The sequence below is a fragment of the Amblyomma americanum genome, chromosome 3 (genome assembly GCF_052857255.1).
Source record: "Amblyomma americanum isolate KBUSLIRL-KWMA chromosome 3, ASM5285725v1, whole genome shotgun sequence".
NCBI classification, from domain to species: domain Eukaryota; kingdom Metazoa; phylum Arthropoda; class Arachnida; order Ixodida; family Ixodidae; genus Amblyomma; species Amblyomma americanum.
Window position 1 is genome coordinate 162,266,618 of NC_135499.1, and position 18,908 is coordinate 162,285,525.

At 47.2% G+C, this 18,908-nt stretch overlaps 1 protein-coding gene and 1 pseudogene across 2 annotated transcripts in view; one reads left to right on the plus strand and one right to left on the minus strand.

Annotated features, from left to right (window-relative positions):
- The window catches only part of LOC144124227 (DNA (cytosine-5)-methyltransferase PliMCI-like), a 145,038-nt pseudogene that overhangs the window by 105,352 nt on the left and 20,778 nt on the right, over positions 1–18,908 (plus strand). The window contains exons 26-28 of the transcript XR_013313149.1: positions 14,903–15,054; positions 15,946–16,077; positions 16,842–17,044. The product of XR_013313149.1 is annotated as a DNA (cytosine-5)-methyltransferase PliMCI-like (transcript). The remainder of the gene's footprint in view (positions 1–14,902; positions 15,055–15,945; positions 16,078–16,841; positions 17,045–18,908) is intronic.
- Positions 5,462–7,671, minus strand: LOC144123438 (uncharacterized). The gene has a single exon (XM_077656262.1). It carries the CDS (start codon positions 6,727–6,729, stop codon positions 5,887–5,889), a length of 843 nt encoding a protein of 280 aa, XP_077512388.1. The 5' UTR covers positions 6,730–7,671; the 3' UTR covers positions 5,462–5,886.

The following is an 18,908-nucleotide window of genomic DNA, read 5'->3' on the forward strand; positions in this document are numbered from 1 at the left end:
AACATGAATGCCCTACGGAATGATACTGCAGAATGGATGGCAAACATTGCAGGCCGCATGATTACACTCGAGCTACGTCAAGGCGCACATGAAGCCTCTATGGCTCAAATCCAGCCCCACATACAAGGAAAATTCATCACCCATCCAAACGGCCTAAATCTCATAGACCCGTCAGTCGCCCTAATATGTCTGCACAATGTAGCTGCATTCGAGTGTGGCAGTGGAATTGCAGGAGCTTCCGAGTGAAGCGCAGCAACCTGCAACTTCACCTCCAAAACCTCTCAGCAGACGAGATACCTACCGTTATAGCACTGCAAGAAACTCTCTGTAATGTCAAGCTTCGAAACTACACAGTTCATGAGTCAACCAGCGTGCTGCCACAATTGCGAGTAGCGACACTGGTTCACCGTATCTTTACTGCATTTGAGCACGCTTTAGAGCTTGATGACATGGATGGCCTCCTAGTAGAACTCTCACCCCGCGCACGCGAGGGCAGCAGCCTGTTCATACTAAACACATATAGCCCGCCAAAAAGCCCTCCACCACCTCTCACTGCATCAATGCACAAGGCACTCACGATCAGTGCAGACCACCCCATTCTGATAACCGGTGACTTTAATGCCAACCACACCAGTTGGGGCTACCGTAAAAACTGTTGTAAAGGAACCTCGGTTTGGGCTTTCATCCAGAACGAAGTCTTATCCCTGCTCAACAACATAGACCAATCCACAAGGATTGGAACAAGTATTCAACACAACACCAGCCCGGACCTAACCCTCTCAAAACACCTCCCCAACAGTCATTGGACAAACACGCAGCACTCTATCGGTAGTGATCACTATATACTCAGCATCGAACTCAACCTCACAACCTTAGCCCAGGTTAGAAAACGACGCCTAGAGGTGGTGGACCGGGACAAGTTCCGTCAAATCCGACAAGACGTCCCAGACACCATCACAGATCTGGACACCTGGACACAAACGCTCACAAAGGACCTGGCTGGGGCCACATCCACAATCCCTGACACCTCAAATGCAGAGACTGCAGATAGTCGCTTACTGCATCTCTGGGAAGCACATGCCAGCCTTCATAAAAGGTGGCTCGCTCACAAACACAATCGGCCACTCAAGCGGCCGCGCTCATAAAGGAGATCAAAGCACATGCAAGCCAACTGGCACACCAGCAATGGTGGGGTCAGCTATGCGATCGTATGAGCGGCAACCTCGGCCTCAAAGACATGTGGACATTTCTTCGTTGCTTGCTCGAACAAGGAGGCACAAAAGCAATGCAAAGGAAAACTGTCAACCGAATTCTGCACAAGCTCCTTCTACAGGATGACGTCTTCTTAGACGCTCTTAAAGCACATTACCTTACCACAACTCCACCTACCCCGCTCCCTACTTACACCGGCGGCCCCAATCGTACACTAGATGAGGACATTTCCACATGGGAACTTAAAGCCGCCATGCAGAAACTACGCACCACTTCGGCCCCGGGGGCTGACAAAATCAACAACAATATGCTCAGGAATCTGGACGAGTGCTCCATGCAGGCTATAACAGACCTCTTCAACAAGTGTTGGTAAGATGGAGTGCTACCAGCCCAATGGACGCATGCCCGCATAACCTTTATTCCGAAACCAGGCAAACCTCTAGGTCTAAAAAATCTACGCCCAATCTCCCTCACATCCTGTCTAGGCAAACTGTTCGAACACGTGATCCTGGAACGCCTACAGAACCATATGGACAATCACGGCCTACTCCCCCACATGATGATTGGCTTCCGCGGTCATCTGTCCACACAAGTCGTTATGCTTCAGATTTCAGAAGAGGCCCTCCACCCCCGAAATGCAAAACGCACGTGAGCAATACTAGCTTTGGACCTAACCAAAGCCTTTGACAACATCAACCACTCCGCCATCCTAGAAGCACTCTCGGTACTAGGAACCGGCCCGCGCATCTTCAAATACATTTCAGCTTTTCTAAGACACCGCACAACAAAAATCTGCTTCGGGTCTCTCTCCTCCCCAACCTTCGCACTTGGCAGCAGAGGCACCCCGCAAGGGTCAGTACTCTCGCCGCTGCTCTTCAAAATAACACTCATTCTTATGGCCAAGGCATTAAACGCAGTACCTAATCTCTCGCACTCCTTCTATGCTGACGACATTACACTGTGGACAACCACAGGAAATGCCGGAGCCATAGAAGAAACATTGCGGGCCGGTGGCGACCTGGTGGCAGCGCATGCTGCAACCGTCGGCCTGGCCTTCTTCCCTACCAAATCCGAGGTACTCATTCTTCGACCACCTAGATTTAGGACGGACCTAGGCCCCCCGCCTCCAATAAAACTCATGCTGGACGGCACCCCCATTCAAGAAGTGAAAAAGGTCCGAATCCTAGGCATCCTACTCCAGAGCAACGGCAAGAACACTGCCGCGATAACCAGACTTACAAACACCGTTTATGAGACCATGTGGCTCATACGACGAAATGCCAACCGGCACAGGTGCATGAGAGAACATGACCTCCGTCGCTTAGTTCAAGCATTCGTCGTCAGCCGCATAGTATACACTCTCCCACATCTCTTCCTCACGAGAGCGGAAGAAGAGGAAATCAACGCCCTGATTTTCCAGGCATAAAGGCTGCACTCAAACTCCCTTGACACACCTCCAACGAACAACTCTTACTCATGGGCATACATAACACACTAGCCAAGCTTACAGAAGCTCACCATACGGCACAACTGGAACGTCTCTCCTCCACCCCTACAGGCCGCAGCATCATTAAGAACCTAGGCCTTAACACAACCAACTCTCCGACCTACATACCCCACCCCAGGGGCCACCCAAAAGCTTCTAACAGTGCATCCACTCCCAAAAAACACGCACCCAGTCCACCACTAAGCTTGACGTGCAGCAACAGCCCGGGCACTACAGAAACGTTATGACCAACACACGGAGGCTGTCTACATAGATGCCACGGCATATGCCACTCAGCCGGCCTTTGCCATTAGCGTAATCGGCCACAATCTTTCACCTCTAGCAGCTGTATAGATCATAATGTACACCTCGCTAGAAGCCGAAGAAGCTGCAATTGCCCTTGCGATCTCCTCCACCACTGCCACACTCGTATTTAGTGACTCAAAAACAGCAATCAGAAACTTTGCAAAAGGGGTGAACGCATGCTGTCGCCCATAAAATTCTCAATTCCTCTCAGCCCCCACTAGGCCCATTCAACTCATAGGGTCCTCGCGCACGCGGGCCATCTAGGCAACGAAGCCGTCCATGACACTGCTCAAGCGTACGTCAACCGAGCAGGGCAAGTCGCCGAGCCAGGGAGCGCCCTTGACCGAATGATCACATACTACGAGATTTCATTCCACTATCCTCCGCCTCACAAATCACTCACTAAATTAGAGCAGGTTATGTGGCGCCAGCTACTATCTCGCACTTTTCTCCCTCCGCCCATTTAGCACTAATGCACCCAGGGCTATTCTCTCCAGAGTGTACCCTATGCAGAGCCCCAAGAGCTGATTTCCATCACATACTCTACATATGCTCCGAGTACCAGCGCCGTCACAGTGGCAACTCACTGACCTCGAGCGATGGGAGGTCGCGGTGTCCAGCTCGATAATACTAAAACAGTGCTAATCTACAAGGACCAAGAACGAAGGGAACAAACACAATGGCGCTGATCTTACAACTAAATTTTATTTGAAGTTAACATGTCAGTTTATACGTACACCAGAACTACGCACATGTGCATGGTCAAACACAGATGTACTCAATAAAAATGCAAATAAAAATAACACCGCATCGAAGGCTCGTGCAGTTATCGCTGGTAAGCTATCCCCTGTGCAACAGGCTCATTTCCTTGGAGGTTAGGGTTACTAAAGGTGTGCTGACGCAACTGCTTGACTTTCTGATGATATGGAAGGCCTCTGCTATCTCCCTAGTGCGCTGATCATTGTGCACGAACAACGCTTCCTTGCCGACAAAATACGGTGTGCATTGACACGTGAAGCAATGCTAGGCTAGGTTAGTGTCTTTTTTTCCCAAGGATTTGGCGTGCTCCATGAGGCGTACATTAATACATCGGCCAGACTGGCCTATGTACGTAGAACCATAAGACAATGGGATCTGGTAGACAATGCCACTCCTGCACGGGACATATTGATTGACATGGCTGATGTTACACACTTTCCTCTTTCCGATGTATTAATGTACGCCTCATGGAGCACGCCAGTTCCTTGGGGAAAAAAGACTAACCTAGCCAAGCATTGCTTCACGTGTCAATGCACACCGTATTTTGTTGACACGGAAGTGTTATTTGTGCACAACGGTCGGCGCACAAGGGAGATAGCAGAGGCCTTCCATATCAGCAGAAAGTCAAGCAGTTGCGTCAGCACACCTTCAGTAACCCTAACCTCCAAGGAAATGAGCTTGTTGCACAGGGGTAGCTTATTGGCGATAACTGCTTGAGCCTTTGTTGCAGTGTTATTTTTATTTGCATTTTTTAATGAGTGCATCTGTGTTTGACCATGCGCATGTGCGTAGTTCTGGTGTATGTATAAATTGGTGTGCTTACTTCAAATAAAATTTAGTTCTAAGATCAGCGCCGTTGTGTGTTCCCTTCGTTCTTGGTCCCTGTTGCTTAGCGCTGTTTTAATATTATAGAGCATTTCCAACTCGCCCAATCTGCCGTTCTTCTCCAGCTCCGACCCAGCTGTCCAAAAGCAGCTGGTGGGCTAGGCTTCGGAAGTCGCCGGACGTCACCCACTGCCGACCGCTTCACAAGACCAAGAGCCAACCCAAAAACAGCTTAAGGTATGGCTCAATATTAAAGTTTACCACCAGGAGAGGGCGACCAAACACATGAGGGCATACGAACTGGCGTCTCCAGACTGGGGTGGGGAGACATTGTGGGTAAAGCCCCTCAATTATCCCCTGTCCGTAGCTAATTGTCCCAATCAGCGGTGACGGTAACCTTATGCGGGGGCAAGGGAGACAATAGCAAAGGTACAGAAAGCGTGCTGCTGCCTTCGCAGAAACGAGCCGCGGCTTTTCGTAGCTCTCGCTACGTACCAGGTTTAACCAGAGCTAAACTAGTCAATTTTTTACCACACAAATTAGATTCGGTCCCTCGCGGATAGATTTTCCATCAAGGGAGGTAGAAGTGACCATAGGCCCTTTTCCCAGGCATTTCATCCCATGAGAGCCGAGCACCAGGCCGGGGAATATCTTGTACCCATTAGAAAATTGGTGGGTGCCCGGCAGCACTGGGACCAAACCCAGCACCTCCCGAATGCGAGGCAGATGTTCTACTAGAAGGCAACCTCTTCGGTTATCCCTCGATTGCAAGTCTATCCGCGAAGGACCAAAATTCGTCTTGTGCGGTAAAGCCCATTGTGGCGCTTTTGGCAAAAGCAGACACTACACCTTTATTGTGGGAGATCAGTTTAATAAAAAATTGCAATTGAGCAAAAAGCAACTGCCCTCCATTAGAAAATGACAATTACCGCGTCTTTCGAATTGGCTAAACAGTCGTTGCTCTCCGGATGGAAAACAGTCCTGTGTATCATCGTCGGCTGTGACATTCATTTATCGTGGGCGGTGAACCTCGTCTTGACAGTAGACAATACCAAATACAAACTAGACAAAGCGTACACTGAGGCAGGCAAAAACAGCGTTTATGCCTCACGCAACTGTAGCGTCTGCCCGCTCCTCGCTGTCGGCTCGACGCAGGGCTGGAGTCCCTGATGCCCGTGAGGTGGCGCCAGAGATCACCTTTTGTTGCGCGGTGAGGTTAAAATGGAGTCGTCAGTCGCTGGGGTCCAGCCATCACAAGTGCAGCTGGAATGTTGATGTAGGGAGCGCAGGGGTCCGCATCACGATCCCGCCGGCGGCTCGCTGCTGCTGCTGCTGTTGTTGAGGTTGTTGAAGACCGACGCTATCGCTATCATGATGCGCAGCTCGTGGTCCATCTCCTCACGGCGCATGCGCTCCACCCGCTCGAGCTCTTCGCGGCGCAGCCGCTCGAGCAGGCCCAGCTCGTGCCGCATGTGCTCGCGCTCCAGCTCTGCGACCTTGTCGATGGCGCGCGTGATGGGGTCACTGAGCGTGGGCGGCGAGGGCGCGTCGAGGAGCTTGCGCTTGCGCGCCGCGCGGGGGACGCCGGCCGCCGGAAACGGCGCGCTGTCCTCAGGATTAGTGGTGGCCATCTTGAAGTTGGGGCCGCCGTCGGCCAGGAACCGCAGCGCCGGGGCGCTCTCAACGGGCGGCGAGCCCGACGACCGGCTGTCGTCAAGCCCCTGGTTGCTTCCGCAGAACCCCTGGGCGCGGTCGTCGTCCGGTGGCGCCGAGCAGCCTGCTCTGTCCTCCATGTGGTTCGCCTCGGAGTCCTTGCCCGCGACTTCTGACCCCACGGTGTCGTCCATTTCGCTCTTTGTGAACAGCGCGCCGGCCTTGGCGCCCTGGGCGAGCACAGTGGCCAGCTCTTCGTGGTAAGGGGCTATCATGCTCCGCTTACCGCACTTGTACTCCTTGCGTAGTCGTTTCATCTTCTCCTTGACCTGGAGCGCGGTGCGTGGGTGGCCCAGGATGCACATCTGCGCCGCCATGCTTTCGTACACCTTGTTGTTTCGTGACGTTCCATCCAAAAGGTCTCGGTGTTCAGTCCAGATGCGGATGAGCTCGTGCGTCTCCTTGTCGTTCCACGTGCGTCCCGCCATGCTGTCTGCTGCCACCAGCTCGCCCCGACAACCGTGAGCGGACAGGTTTCGAGGAACGCGACCCACGCTGCTGATAACTGGGTCCGAACTGGCCGCTCTCCGACTTCATGTAGCTTCATGTAGTACGCCTCTGGCTTTCCCGCTTCCGCGACCCAACTCTAGCCAATGGGGACTCAGGGATGCTGCCCCCATTGGCTAGAGTTGGGCCGCGGATGCGGGAGAGCGAGAGGCGTACTACAATGATGATTCGTTGACAGGCAATAGGTGGTGTCCAATCTGAACGAGCCGGAAGGCATGCTCGGTACTCCAACTTCCGGTTCGTTTGGCGAGATGCGTGCGTACAGCGCTTTGCTTGAAATGCTCAACTGACAAGCTTGAATTCGATTGTGTAAATAGTTTGTGTATATGACCTCTCCCCCATCCTCTCTCCTTGTTTCCTCACCTCTTTCATTTCATTTCTCCAATCTGCCTGCTATCCTTTATTTCCGCTGCCCCAGCTCAGGTGCCAGTATCGATGGCAAATGCCGGGGCTAGCAAAAATCTTTTCCTTTTTATTATTATTTTAATCATAACCACCTACTACTTACAAGCTTGAATTAGGCTCTTCATGCATTAATATGCGCGAATAAAGCCGTAAGAAAGGTCAGGATGCTGTATGTGCATTATTATGTCCGTGCTCGATGTTCCGTACTTGAATTAATGGCGAAAAAGCTTTGCAAGTGCGAACGTTCGGCCTACGTCGTCTGTTCGCGCAGAAGTTTAAGACGCTTCATTCACTCGCTAAAAAGTTCTGTTGTTACTATCATCATGCGGCTGCTACATTGATCTCAGATATGTGTTGAGGTACATATTTCCTAGATATTTCACGCTACCAGGCGCTGAAAATATATGGACTACGAGCACCGTACTCTAGCATTACTTACGAGCGCACATTGTAGCAGAGTGGCTGCGACGGCGAAGAGTTTGCATCATGCAAAACCTCGGCGTCATTTCCTTAAAACCAATTTTCATTTCAATTTCCTTCCCGTACGACCTGGTTCGGGTGTCCACCGAGATATGTGCGACAGGCGTCCTTTCCTTAAAAAAATTACTTTAATTTTCCTTGCCATACGGCGCGGTTCGGGTATCTACCAAGATATATGTTTCCTTAAATTGTCCGGGCGTACCCGCCGCTGTGGCTCAGTGGTTAGCGCGCTCGGCTACCGATCCGGAGTTCCCGGCTTCGAACCCGACCACGACGGCTGCGTTTTTATGGAGGCAAAACGCTAAGGCGCCCGTGTGCTGTGCGATGTCAGTGCATGTTAAAGATACTCAGGTGGTCGAAATTATTCCGGAGCCCTCCACTACGGGCACCTCTTTCTTCCTTTGTTCTTTTACTCCCTCCTCTATCCCTTGCCTTAGGGCGCGGTTCAGGTGTCCAACAATATATGAGACAGATGCTGCGTCATTTCCTTTCCTTAAAAACCAACTATTGGGCAAGGGGTCGGCAGAAAGGAGGATGGGGTTCCGTAGATTCCTTGGCAATGCTGCAACACGCTGTTGCGTCCTGCTTTTAAAGGCGAAGCTTAAGCGTTCTCCAAGTTTTTTTCCTGCACCAGCCGCGGTGGCTTAGTGGTTAGGGTACTCGGGCACCGAATCAGAGGACCAGGATTGAATCCGGAACGCTGCGGCCGTGTTTCGAAGGAGGCGAAGCGCGAAAGGCACCCGTGTGCGATAGAACTCGTCTAAACTAATACAGAGCCCTTCACTACGGCATCCCTCATTGCCCTTATATCCGCTTCTAGACGTAACAACATACAATTTACAATATTTTGTGATTTTGTTGCCTTTACAAAGATTTCATGTGCACTGCATTGTAGGGTTAATTTCTGCCAGGCGGTAGCACCGGAGCTGTCGTTGCCTGCAAGCAAGGTAGGCCCCATTTTATTGGCACATGTGGCACACATTGAGCTCCTCCCAAAAGTCTGTACTTAACAATGCTTCACAACCTTAGCAAAGGAGCACAATCTGTTTTGCTGTCGATTAATGTTCTTGTCAGCTCCGCTGCTTTTGTCGAATATTTGCTATGGCTTATGGAATAATTACTGCTCAAGCTGGCATGCATAACTGTCTCAAGAATTGAGTTTCAGTTTGTCTGTAATGCAAAAATGCAACTCCATGACAAATGTGTCGGATTTTCAGCCCTATACTGTATTCTTTCTGCCATTACGAATTTGCGCCGAGACTTTGTGGCTGAAAACCTCTGCTAATGTGCGTCAAGGTCATGGATAGGCAAGTGACATTGCAGAGAGGTGCACCCATTTACTGAGGCTTTGGTACATGCAAAAGAACCTCATGCACACATAAAATTAACCACGCATAGTTACACTCTGCAATGCATTTCACTCCCTGCATGGTGGTGTGGGACATTACATGCCATTTACATATAACTTGCAGCTCTGAATGTCAAGAATTCCTGTACTTGATTTCCCCTATGCTGCTTGCTGCATTATGTAGATGAAAAAGAAGTATTAAAATAAATGCTTTGTTTTATGGCATCTCTTGAATGTTCACTAGCTTCAGAAAGTAAATCAATGTGGCTTCCCATCAAGGAAGAGGAGGGCCTGTAGCCATTTTGCTGTCGTGAACTTAGTGCTCAGAGCATAGTCGAAGAAGAACCACCAGCCAATGTACAGACAGATGTCCCCAATGGCAGGCGCCTCAGCTGTTGATGCATATGTACAGAAATGTGGAAATATAAAACTTATGCATTGTATGCAAAGTGTTCAAGGTAAGGTAGGCAAGGAATAACACAGTCAGCTAGGCAGAAGATTAGCTTGCCTTGTGTTTTTTTTAAATGAAAACCTCAAGCCAAAGCAAAGCACCAAAGCCTGCTGCACAGCTTCGTCACAGGTACCACAACATAAACAAAGTCAAGCACAAGGACAAAACAGAAAGCAGACCGCAGCCAAAAGTAGAACTAACTCTTCACATAGGCAGCTTTACTGTCCAACTTCAAAATGAGAAAGTTCATCAGCTGTTAACTGGAAACTCTTGTCATGTGGGTAATAACATCCGATATAACCTTTGTCTTGCAAAAACTCTTGCAGGTACATTTTATACAGCACAGCATGTAATAAATTAGTTTAATGCAGGGCGTCTGAGCGAAAGTAGTAAATTATAAAAATAACATGGTAGAGCGTAAAAGAAATCATGCTTCGGCTTTTCCAGCACATGCAGAAGCTTGATCCGAGTTGTTTTCAGCATTTTCTACAAGTTCCTTTCTCCAAGTCTTCTGCAATGTTGAACGAAAGGTATTCCCACCTAGTTTTAGTTTTGGCGTGAACACTGCGGCATAGCTTGTATGTTAACAGACTTCGGTAAACCGTCCCGAAGACACTAGCGATACCAAAAATCTGGAATGTCTGTGAACACAATGTGTTCCTTGGCCTTTTAATGTAGCAGTTTTATAGCATATTTATTACTCTTTATGCTTACGGATAACTGACCCATCCGACTACCAGACCAGCCTTTGCCATTCTTGCAGCATTCTGCACTTCTTGAAATCACCAACGTCACTCTCAATTAATAAGTGAACCATTCAGTGCAATATTCTGACATGCAAGCATGCAATGCATCACACATAAGCTAGAGACGCAGACATCTACTTCACATGCATGTTCAGCAACAGGACAGTTTCAAATGATGCTTTGCTGTGCAGCGGCAGTTCAGTATTATAACATTTGTCTCAGATGTCAATTCTCCTATGTGCTGTACAATGAAAGGTGATAAGCTTGACTATGTTGGCTGCTATATATTTTTAAATTTGGTTATCCTGAAGTGAAGCTTTTGATAACTTACTGCCTAAGGGTATGAAAAGAATGGTGGCGAATCATTCTTATCGATTTGTAATGCGATCACCTTGTCTGTCACCCTACCTCTCCACACACAGGAATGAAGAAACATAACTGCAACATTCGGGCCTATGCAAACGGGGAACTTTAACGTAACAGCTCGCTTATAATCTTTCCATACCTGCTGCGTGCACATGTCGACTGGTCTGCTGGTCAAAACGTGTTTCACTTTGGTTTTGAAGTTAACAAATATATTCTCATATAACAATTAATAAATCCCAAAAGTGCTCGTAAACACATACTACGGCCAGCAATGTCGGGCAACGGGACCCCGCGCCGTGGCCGGTGTCGTTGTTTCGGCAGCTGACGGTTGCGATCGCATAGGCCTGAAGTGTTAGCTCTGAGTTCCAGCAACTCGCATGCAGCACATATTTGTGAGGAATAAATCGTCCTGAATCCTTTAACATCTTGTCGAGCTGCATAGTGACGAATGCCGAATGGCACATATCTGCACACCTACGACAGCGCGGTTCTGCCGCCGTCATGCGAGACCGGCTACGGCCGAAGTTGTCCGAGACAGAAATTGGTGCTCCTCAACGAGAGGAAACGGCCTACTTAACCAAATTCCCAAATTTCGGCAACGCTCTGAAACGTTTACCACCAACAAAATGCTCGAAGCAAAGCCAAGAGTTGTCCGTGGAGCTCGTAGCAGGCAGTCTGCCAGCGGATCGCAACGGCGTACTTTCGCCGTTCAGTACTTGACGGCACTCGGAACATGTTGCATTCCGTTGCAGTGAATTTGCTGCAGTTTGAGGCAGCGCACCACACCATTTTTTTCAGCGATGTGAGCGTTGGTATTAAGGAAAGAAAGGTCGAAACCGCGCGTCTGAAAGCAATGCCTATACAAACGAAGCCGCAGAAACGACCCGGAAGTCCAAATTCACGTGAAAGAGCTCAGCCGTGACGCAATGTGCGCGGAAATGGCGCAGTAACTGTCTCACATCTCTGTGTACACCGGAACCGCGCCGTAAGGGAAGGGTCAAGGAGGGAGTGAAATAAAAGAAAGGAAGAAGGCGGAAGTATATACTGTATCTATATACACAGTATATATTCTGTATATTTATATAAAGAATATAATGTACTATATTCTTGGCACTGTAACTTGAACTTTAAAGTGCACTTACATCGCACAGCACACGGGCGCCTTTTACCGTTTCGCTTGCATCGAAACGCGGCCGCGAGTTCTACGCTCGCCATCGTTCCTGCAGTACAAGTGCAGCTTGGCACTGACTGCCTTCAAAACGAATGGCCGAGTACAGCTTTGGCGCCAGTCCTGTCTTGTGTGTGTCGTCTCCGTCTTTTAGCGCCAGTACGCTTTTTGCGTAAACCATCATGATATAATTAACTAGCTCAAATCAAAGTCTTGCTGGCCATCTGCTAGCCTTGGCGTCGCACACCTCAACGGCCGCCAACATCTCGAACCGTGCGAAAAATTTCCCAACACATCGCAGCGAAGTGCTGCCGTGAACCGGACTCGATCGATCGATGCATGTGCACCTCGCAGCAGCTGGTGCGAAACGCACTTTTACTCAACAGAGGTATGCGACAGTAAATAGCGGCGCATCCGCCGCGATTGTGACGGCCGGCGGGCGGGCACTTTCGCACTGTGTTCGCGCGCCTGTCCACGAGTTCGCAGCATGTGGGCACGCCAGCGAAGAAGTGTTGACACACACTGCCACCGCGCGCGGTTCACTGCGCGCACACTGCACAGAAATCGCCGCAAGTAGTTACAGGCCCGATCGCCAGGTCCTCCGTGACTCTTCGTACGAGCCGGACCCTATTGGGGCACTGTTCTTGTCGACGAGCGGCTAAGCCTAAGTCCCTTCGCCGCGTTTATCGCAAGACGAAAAGCCATCGTCTGCTTCCATGGCGGCTGCAGCTGTACGATTTCGGCACCGTCACCTGACGAGGTGCACAGTTTTCCTAAACTTTTCCTGAACTAGACCTGCACAACGTCTGCACTTTTTCTTTAAACGAATGGCGTAGTGCAGACGGCGCCATCTTGAACCGCTGGAACGAATGGCGAAGTGCAGCACCGCGAGAACCAGTTCGCGTAGTGCAGGCGTATCAAACGGGCCTATGGTGTGTCCTGCGCTTCACCTCTCCAGCGCTCATGCGCTCGCCGACTTTCTAAATATACACTGGCACAGCGCACAGTGTCTTGGCGCTCTGCCAAGCCTCGCCGAGCGCACCATCCCCGCAGCAACACGCCGTGATGTTATCGTGATGTTATCGGCGCGCAGCGTCTTGGCTCGCTGCCAACGCCTTCGCTGCGGATGACGCAATCAATACTGAGGAACACGCTGTAGAAACCTAATGCTGTAAAAAGAGAAATATAGAAATGGACAAAACACGGACTCCGACCTTGTGGCAAACTTTCTTTCTTCATTTCTCCGCACAGTGGCCTTGTGCCTTCTCAAAATAAATGACTTTCAATCAGTCAATCAACTCTCAACGACAAAAGTGAGGGGCGAGCTCATTATGCGAATGGGTTCATTACGCGAATAAATACGTCATTCTTTCTCTCTGTGAAGGCCTTAGATATAGATAGATATTTATTCAGACAACAAGGTCTCTGGTGGCAAAAGGCAGATGTGATCTGCCTGATGGGGCCCAAGCAACCCTCACAGCTAAGAATAGGCAGCAGAAGGAACAAGAACTTCATGCACTTACTACATAGAGAATGCACTTTTAAACAAAGTAACCAATGAGGAAAGTGCATACTCCTGCAATGACAAAACTACACACTAAATAGTTACAAGGTATGTATAAAGTCAGAAATGCAAGAAAACTTACATTGTCAATGAAACATCAGAAACAATGAATATTTCTATCAACAGCCCATTAATTGCTAGAACAAGGAAGCAGGTAATATGAAGCACTTTTAAAAGATTTCTCGGACCCATATTTCTGAATAATTTTCATGGCCTGTGTATGGTTATTAAGAATACTGGGAATTAAATAGGAAAGCATTTGGGTACCATAGTTCGTTCCCGCAAGTGGCATTCGGTAGTTGTGTCTTATAAGGAGCGTTTTTACTACTTGAATGTAATTCAAGATATTTAGATGGACACAGTTTGTATTCTTTAAAGATATGACAAAGCAATTTCAATTCAAAGAATTGATCCACCTTTAGGATGAATGCCCTAAAAACTGCAAACCTGTGTGATCATTATAGGCAAGATTTTCGACATATCTTATGGCTTTTTTCTGCAACGTTATGAATCTCATGAGGTTAGCTTTTGTTGTACACCCCCAAATCAGTAAACAATATTGAAGATTCGAATGAATTAGGGTGTAATATAATTGCCACTTCGGCCATTTGGGAGCAAGTTTTCTAATTTTATACAGCACACACAGTGACCTGGATATGCTGGCATGAATCTTATTAATATACAGGGTCCAGTTCAAGTGTTCTTCAAAAATGACACCTAAAAATTTGTAGAAAGAAACGCATTCAATTACACTATTTTCGAAAGTAAGCTGAATTCCAAAATCATCAGTCCTGTTGCGAGCTTTAAATACAATAACCTTTGTTTTACTAATATTTAATTCTAGTTTATTTATATTCAACCATAAGGATAATTCATGTAACCATGCATTAGCCTCAGCCTGAATATTATTAAGATGCATGCCGGAAAAAAACACACTGGTATCGTCTGCATAAAGAATTACTGCAGGAGTTCTTGGAATGGCTATGCTATCATGAATATAAACAATAAAGAATATTGGACCCAGAATAGACCCTTGTGGACCACCGTATATTATTTGGCCTAATTGTGACTGATGGCCATTCAGATATGTGCACTGCATGCGACCGGAAAGATAACTGCGGATCAGTTTTAAGGCAACTCCTCGAATGCCATAAAACGGTAGCTTGTAAAATAATATGTCTTGTTTAATAGAGTCAAAAGCTTTTTTGAAATCTAAAGAAACTCTGACTGTGTACTGTTTATCATTCATATTAGAAAATATTTGTTCTGTTGCAGGTACTGGGTATGAATCTGATGCAAGCTCTGTCTATGCTTTTTAATGAGCCTGTCTGACTGCAGTCTATACACCTGTGACAGGTGTTATATATAGTTTGAAAGGAGGTCACTGCAGTTTGTGCCTAGCAGTTGGGATGTCTTTTTGTGTTTTAAAATTGCAGCTAAACAGGTCAGTAGTCAGTTTTTACCAAGTGCAGAATCATTGTACCCAGTCAATTTTGTTGTCTTGAGTCTGCAGCACTGTGGCTTCATATTGAAACTGGCTTGTGTTTACATTGTATTATTGTGCAGGCCTATCCTGGGGTCTGGAGGCTGTGGGTGCCAGCAAAACATGCTAGGCTGTTGACAACGGTGAAGTGCCATCACGGGCTTTTCAGAGAAATTTCCCAGAGGCTACCGTTGTCACCCAGGACTTCAATGCCTTTCTGAGTGACGTCATGAAGGTTTGGGAAAAAAAAAAGTTAAAATTGACAGTTGTTATCACAACCTGTGCAATTGCTGTTGAGAACCCATAGTAGTATTGTGGCACAATCAGTGCCTTGAAAGTTAATGTCTCCATGCATGGAGATTGTGTCTGATGGATTAAATACAGTTAAACATGATTGCAGCCTGTCCTGCCCTTTTCTAGCAATGCATACGAGACTCAAAAGTTTTAAAATTAAATTTGACATGTAGAGGATTTGCCACCTTTTTGTTTTGCTGGCTTACATTCATTATTTCAGTACTTCCTGTGTCTTTCTCTGTATCTGTCGTGTTCCTCAGCATGACATCATTCAATGGTGTCTGATAAGCATTTCCCATCTCTTGGTAGCGTGACGTTCTTGTCTTGATATATCCTCGCCGCAAAGTGATGAAGGTCCAAAGATTTTTTCCCTGTACACAGAAGCCAGCTGGTGGAGCAGCGTTGTTCATTTTTCTTACGAGGGATGATCCACTGTGTCGTGTGAACTAATTGTCTAGCCAGTGCTAGGTTTGATTTGTGCTGGAAGGCTTAGCTTCCTTGCAATTCATTTGTTTATTTGTTGCAGTATCTTGAAGATGACAAGGTCATTATGGAGAGAATGATTGCTACAGTTTTTATGCATGCATGTCAGCAGTCAAGAAATGTAAATGAGCATATTTACAGGCAGTAAGGGAATCTTCATCATTCATGACACTTGCAGTGGGGCTTGTGCTGTAACATGAGGCACATTGCTTGCTTCTGTGGATGAACATAGAGGTGCAGAATGGTGTGTGTTGCGCTTCAAACAGATTGTGCATGTTTCAGTGGATGTTGGCGCTATGCACTTCCAAGAGCTTAAGTGGCGTTTTTTTCTGGTGTGATTCATGTACAGGGCAAGACAAAAAATGCCAAGGGGCAGTGCCTGCCACAGAAGGGGGACGTGCAGCTTCTTTGTGGAGGTCCCCCTTGTCAGGGCTTCAGCTCGCTGAACCGTTTTCAGCACACAGACAAGGCCATGCTTAAGGTGTGTTGCCAGGGGTTGACAATTTTTTTTTTAACAGTGTTGACATAAAGGCAAGTTACCATTCATGTTATACTATAGTTACGCTGTGATAGTGGCAACAGGTATCGTTGTGGCAGATTACAATAGCACCTGTGTGATTCCAAGGTCGGTAGAATGCCTGCCACTCACTTCAAAAGAAAACAAAACAAAATAAACTCTTAGGCGATCCTTGGTGAATCGTTTAAGTGCATCCGCAGCCACACGTTCATTAATGTGAGGTGGTACACTATATACAAAGTCAGCACACTACGTTTGTTTCAACCAGGGTTCAGACAAGATAGTTCGTTATAGCCAAGGTTGACACACGAAAGCTCATCATATCCGAGGTAGTATACGAAGTTCGTTCATAGTCCAATGGACAGGTTGCTACCTGCCCACCATGGCCAGTGGGCCACTTTCCACTGGCTACTGACAGACGGCATTTGCCAATTTTGCTTGCACAGACCCTTCTAATACTAACGCAGTAATAAGATTTGTTTCCAATATCTGGCTTGAATACGTTTTGTGTAGCATGAAAAAGTTTTTTCTTTGCTTATGCTTCTCTGTGCCTGCTGTAGAATCTCGATGATATGAATCTCATAGGGTCACAAAAAATATTCGTATTGCCATAGCTTCGTAGCTTCTCTTGGTTTGTGTGTTGAATTTACTAGCATGCCCTTATGTACATCATTTGCCCTCACTGCTGCTTCTGAGTTGAGATCTGCATGATGTTTTCCATGTTCCAGAACTCACTGGTGTGCACGTTTCTGAGTTGCTGCGATTACTACCGGCCACAGTTCTTCCTACTGGAGAATGTGCAAGGCTTCCTCTACCACCTGGAAGGCAGGATGCTGCCACTTACTATGAAATGCTTGCTGCGGATGGGCTACCAATGCACCTTTGCCAGACTCCAGGCTGGCAACTATGGTGTGCCCCAAAGCCGCCTCAGGTGTGCTGTCATAGCCTCTCAGTTATATTCACGATCCCAAATGACATCGTTAGCTCTTAACACCCCTCTTCCTTCGTTTACTTTTATTGAGGCTTTGTGCCCTCCCTTTCACCTTTTTTTTTTCACTCTTTCAACTCGCTAAAACGTTCTCAATTTCAACAAGGGACCAAAATTTAGTTTGAATAATATGTTGTGTAAACTAGTGGGAACATCTCAGAACTTCGAGGTTGTTGGTCCTCATGTAAAAACACATTTCTCTTCCTGCAGTCTTGAACTGTAATTAAGATGTGAGTTATTTTGCCTGATAAATATGCAGAGAGAGTAACATAATGCTGACAGTTGGATCATGGGTGCAGGAATGCAGCAGTGCTATTCAAAGTGCACACTGCACACCTTTAGTGAAATGCTCATTATTTCCAACTTATCCATGGCACCGTCAATGATGACTGGCATTTTATTAATCGGTTTGCAAGGTTTAACATCCTGGAAAAAATGCATGTGGCCTTTTAGGTGGGAGGAAGGCTACAAAATGATTTCAGTCACTTAGTTTTCTGGTGTGCATTGAAATTTCTGTACAAGGACATATTTGCATTTTGCTTCACTTCATATGCAGTAGGTGCAGCTGAGACTTTATCTTCCAACCTCGGGCACAGCGGCCAAATGCCATAGCTGCTGAGTCACTATGGCAAACTAACTGGAATATCAGTTCTTTTTATGTCATATGAGTTGTAAAGCACAACATCAACATGTCGCTCTTTTTAGCATTAGACCTTAGCTGTGATCATGCAAAATCCAAGTTACAAATGCAAGCAAGAGTGGCACACTTGCCATGTCAGCATGAAGGCTGGCCTCAGTCGTCAACATTTTATTTTATTTTTTTTACACTTTGAAAGTCTGACCAAAGTATGCAAATTGGGTTGCGTATTCAACTCGTTGGGCACTTCCTTTCTCAGGTACTGTATAAAATGCGTAGTAGTTCCCGCCAATGTTTTACATATTGCTTTTACATATTGTTCATATGGATGGTGGCTTGACTTTGTGCTGTCTTACATGCTCCTTTGAAGCATGCGGGATCTGTGCAGTTTGTGCGGCTTTTGGCAGTTGTGTGGCAGAGCACACCAGTTTAGGCAATGCCATGGTGGCTAGTTCGTTTCATTTCATTTTATTACCTTAAAAACTCACGAGGGGTATTTCATAAGGGGTGGGTACATATATTTTGGTAAGCAAGTGTTAACGCAACGAAACATGATTGGTAACATTATTGGCAAAGTTGGATGAGCACGTGATGGCTGCGATGTCGTTGGGTAGGTCGTTCCAGTCTGCTGCAGTACGGGAAAAAAATGATGCGGCAAAAGTGGTAGTTCGGGCACGAGGTCGGGAAACTTGAAAAGGAGGATGAGTGCGATGAGATATGCGGGCCGGAGGGATGATATAGGGTGCGCAGCCGAGTGAACTATGGAAAAATTTATGAAACAAGCAAAGGCTGGCAATGCGGCGACGAGATGATAAGGGCATTAGGTCGGATTCAGCTTTCAACGCTGACACACTGATGTCGTAAGAATATGAATGAATCTGACTGTTCTGTTTTGGACTGATTCGAGTGTATTTTCAAGGTAAGCTCAGTGCGGGTTCCAAATGGGTGAGGCAAATTCTAATTTTGGTCTGACAAAAGATTTGTACGCTAATAGCTTCACATGTTTAGGGACTTGGTGGAGATGACGTCTTAAAAATCCAAGTGTTTTATTAGCGGATGAAATGTTCATAACGTGTGTGCTCCAGGACAAGTCGCTACACAAGGTAATGCCTAAGTACTTGTATGATAGAACCAGGTGTACAGGGATGTTAGCTATGACGTATGGGAAAT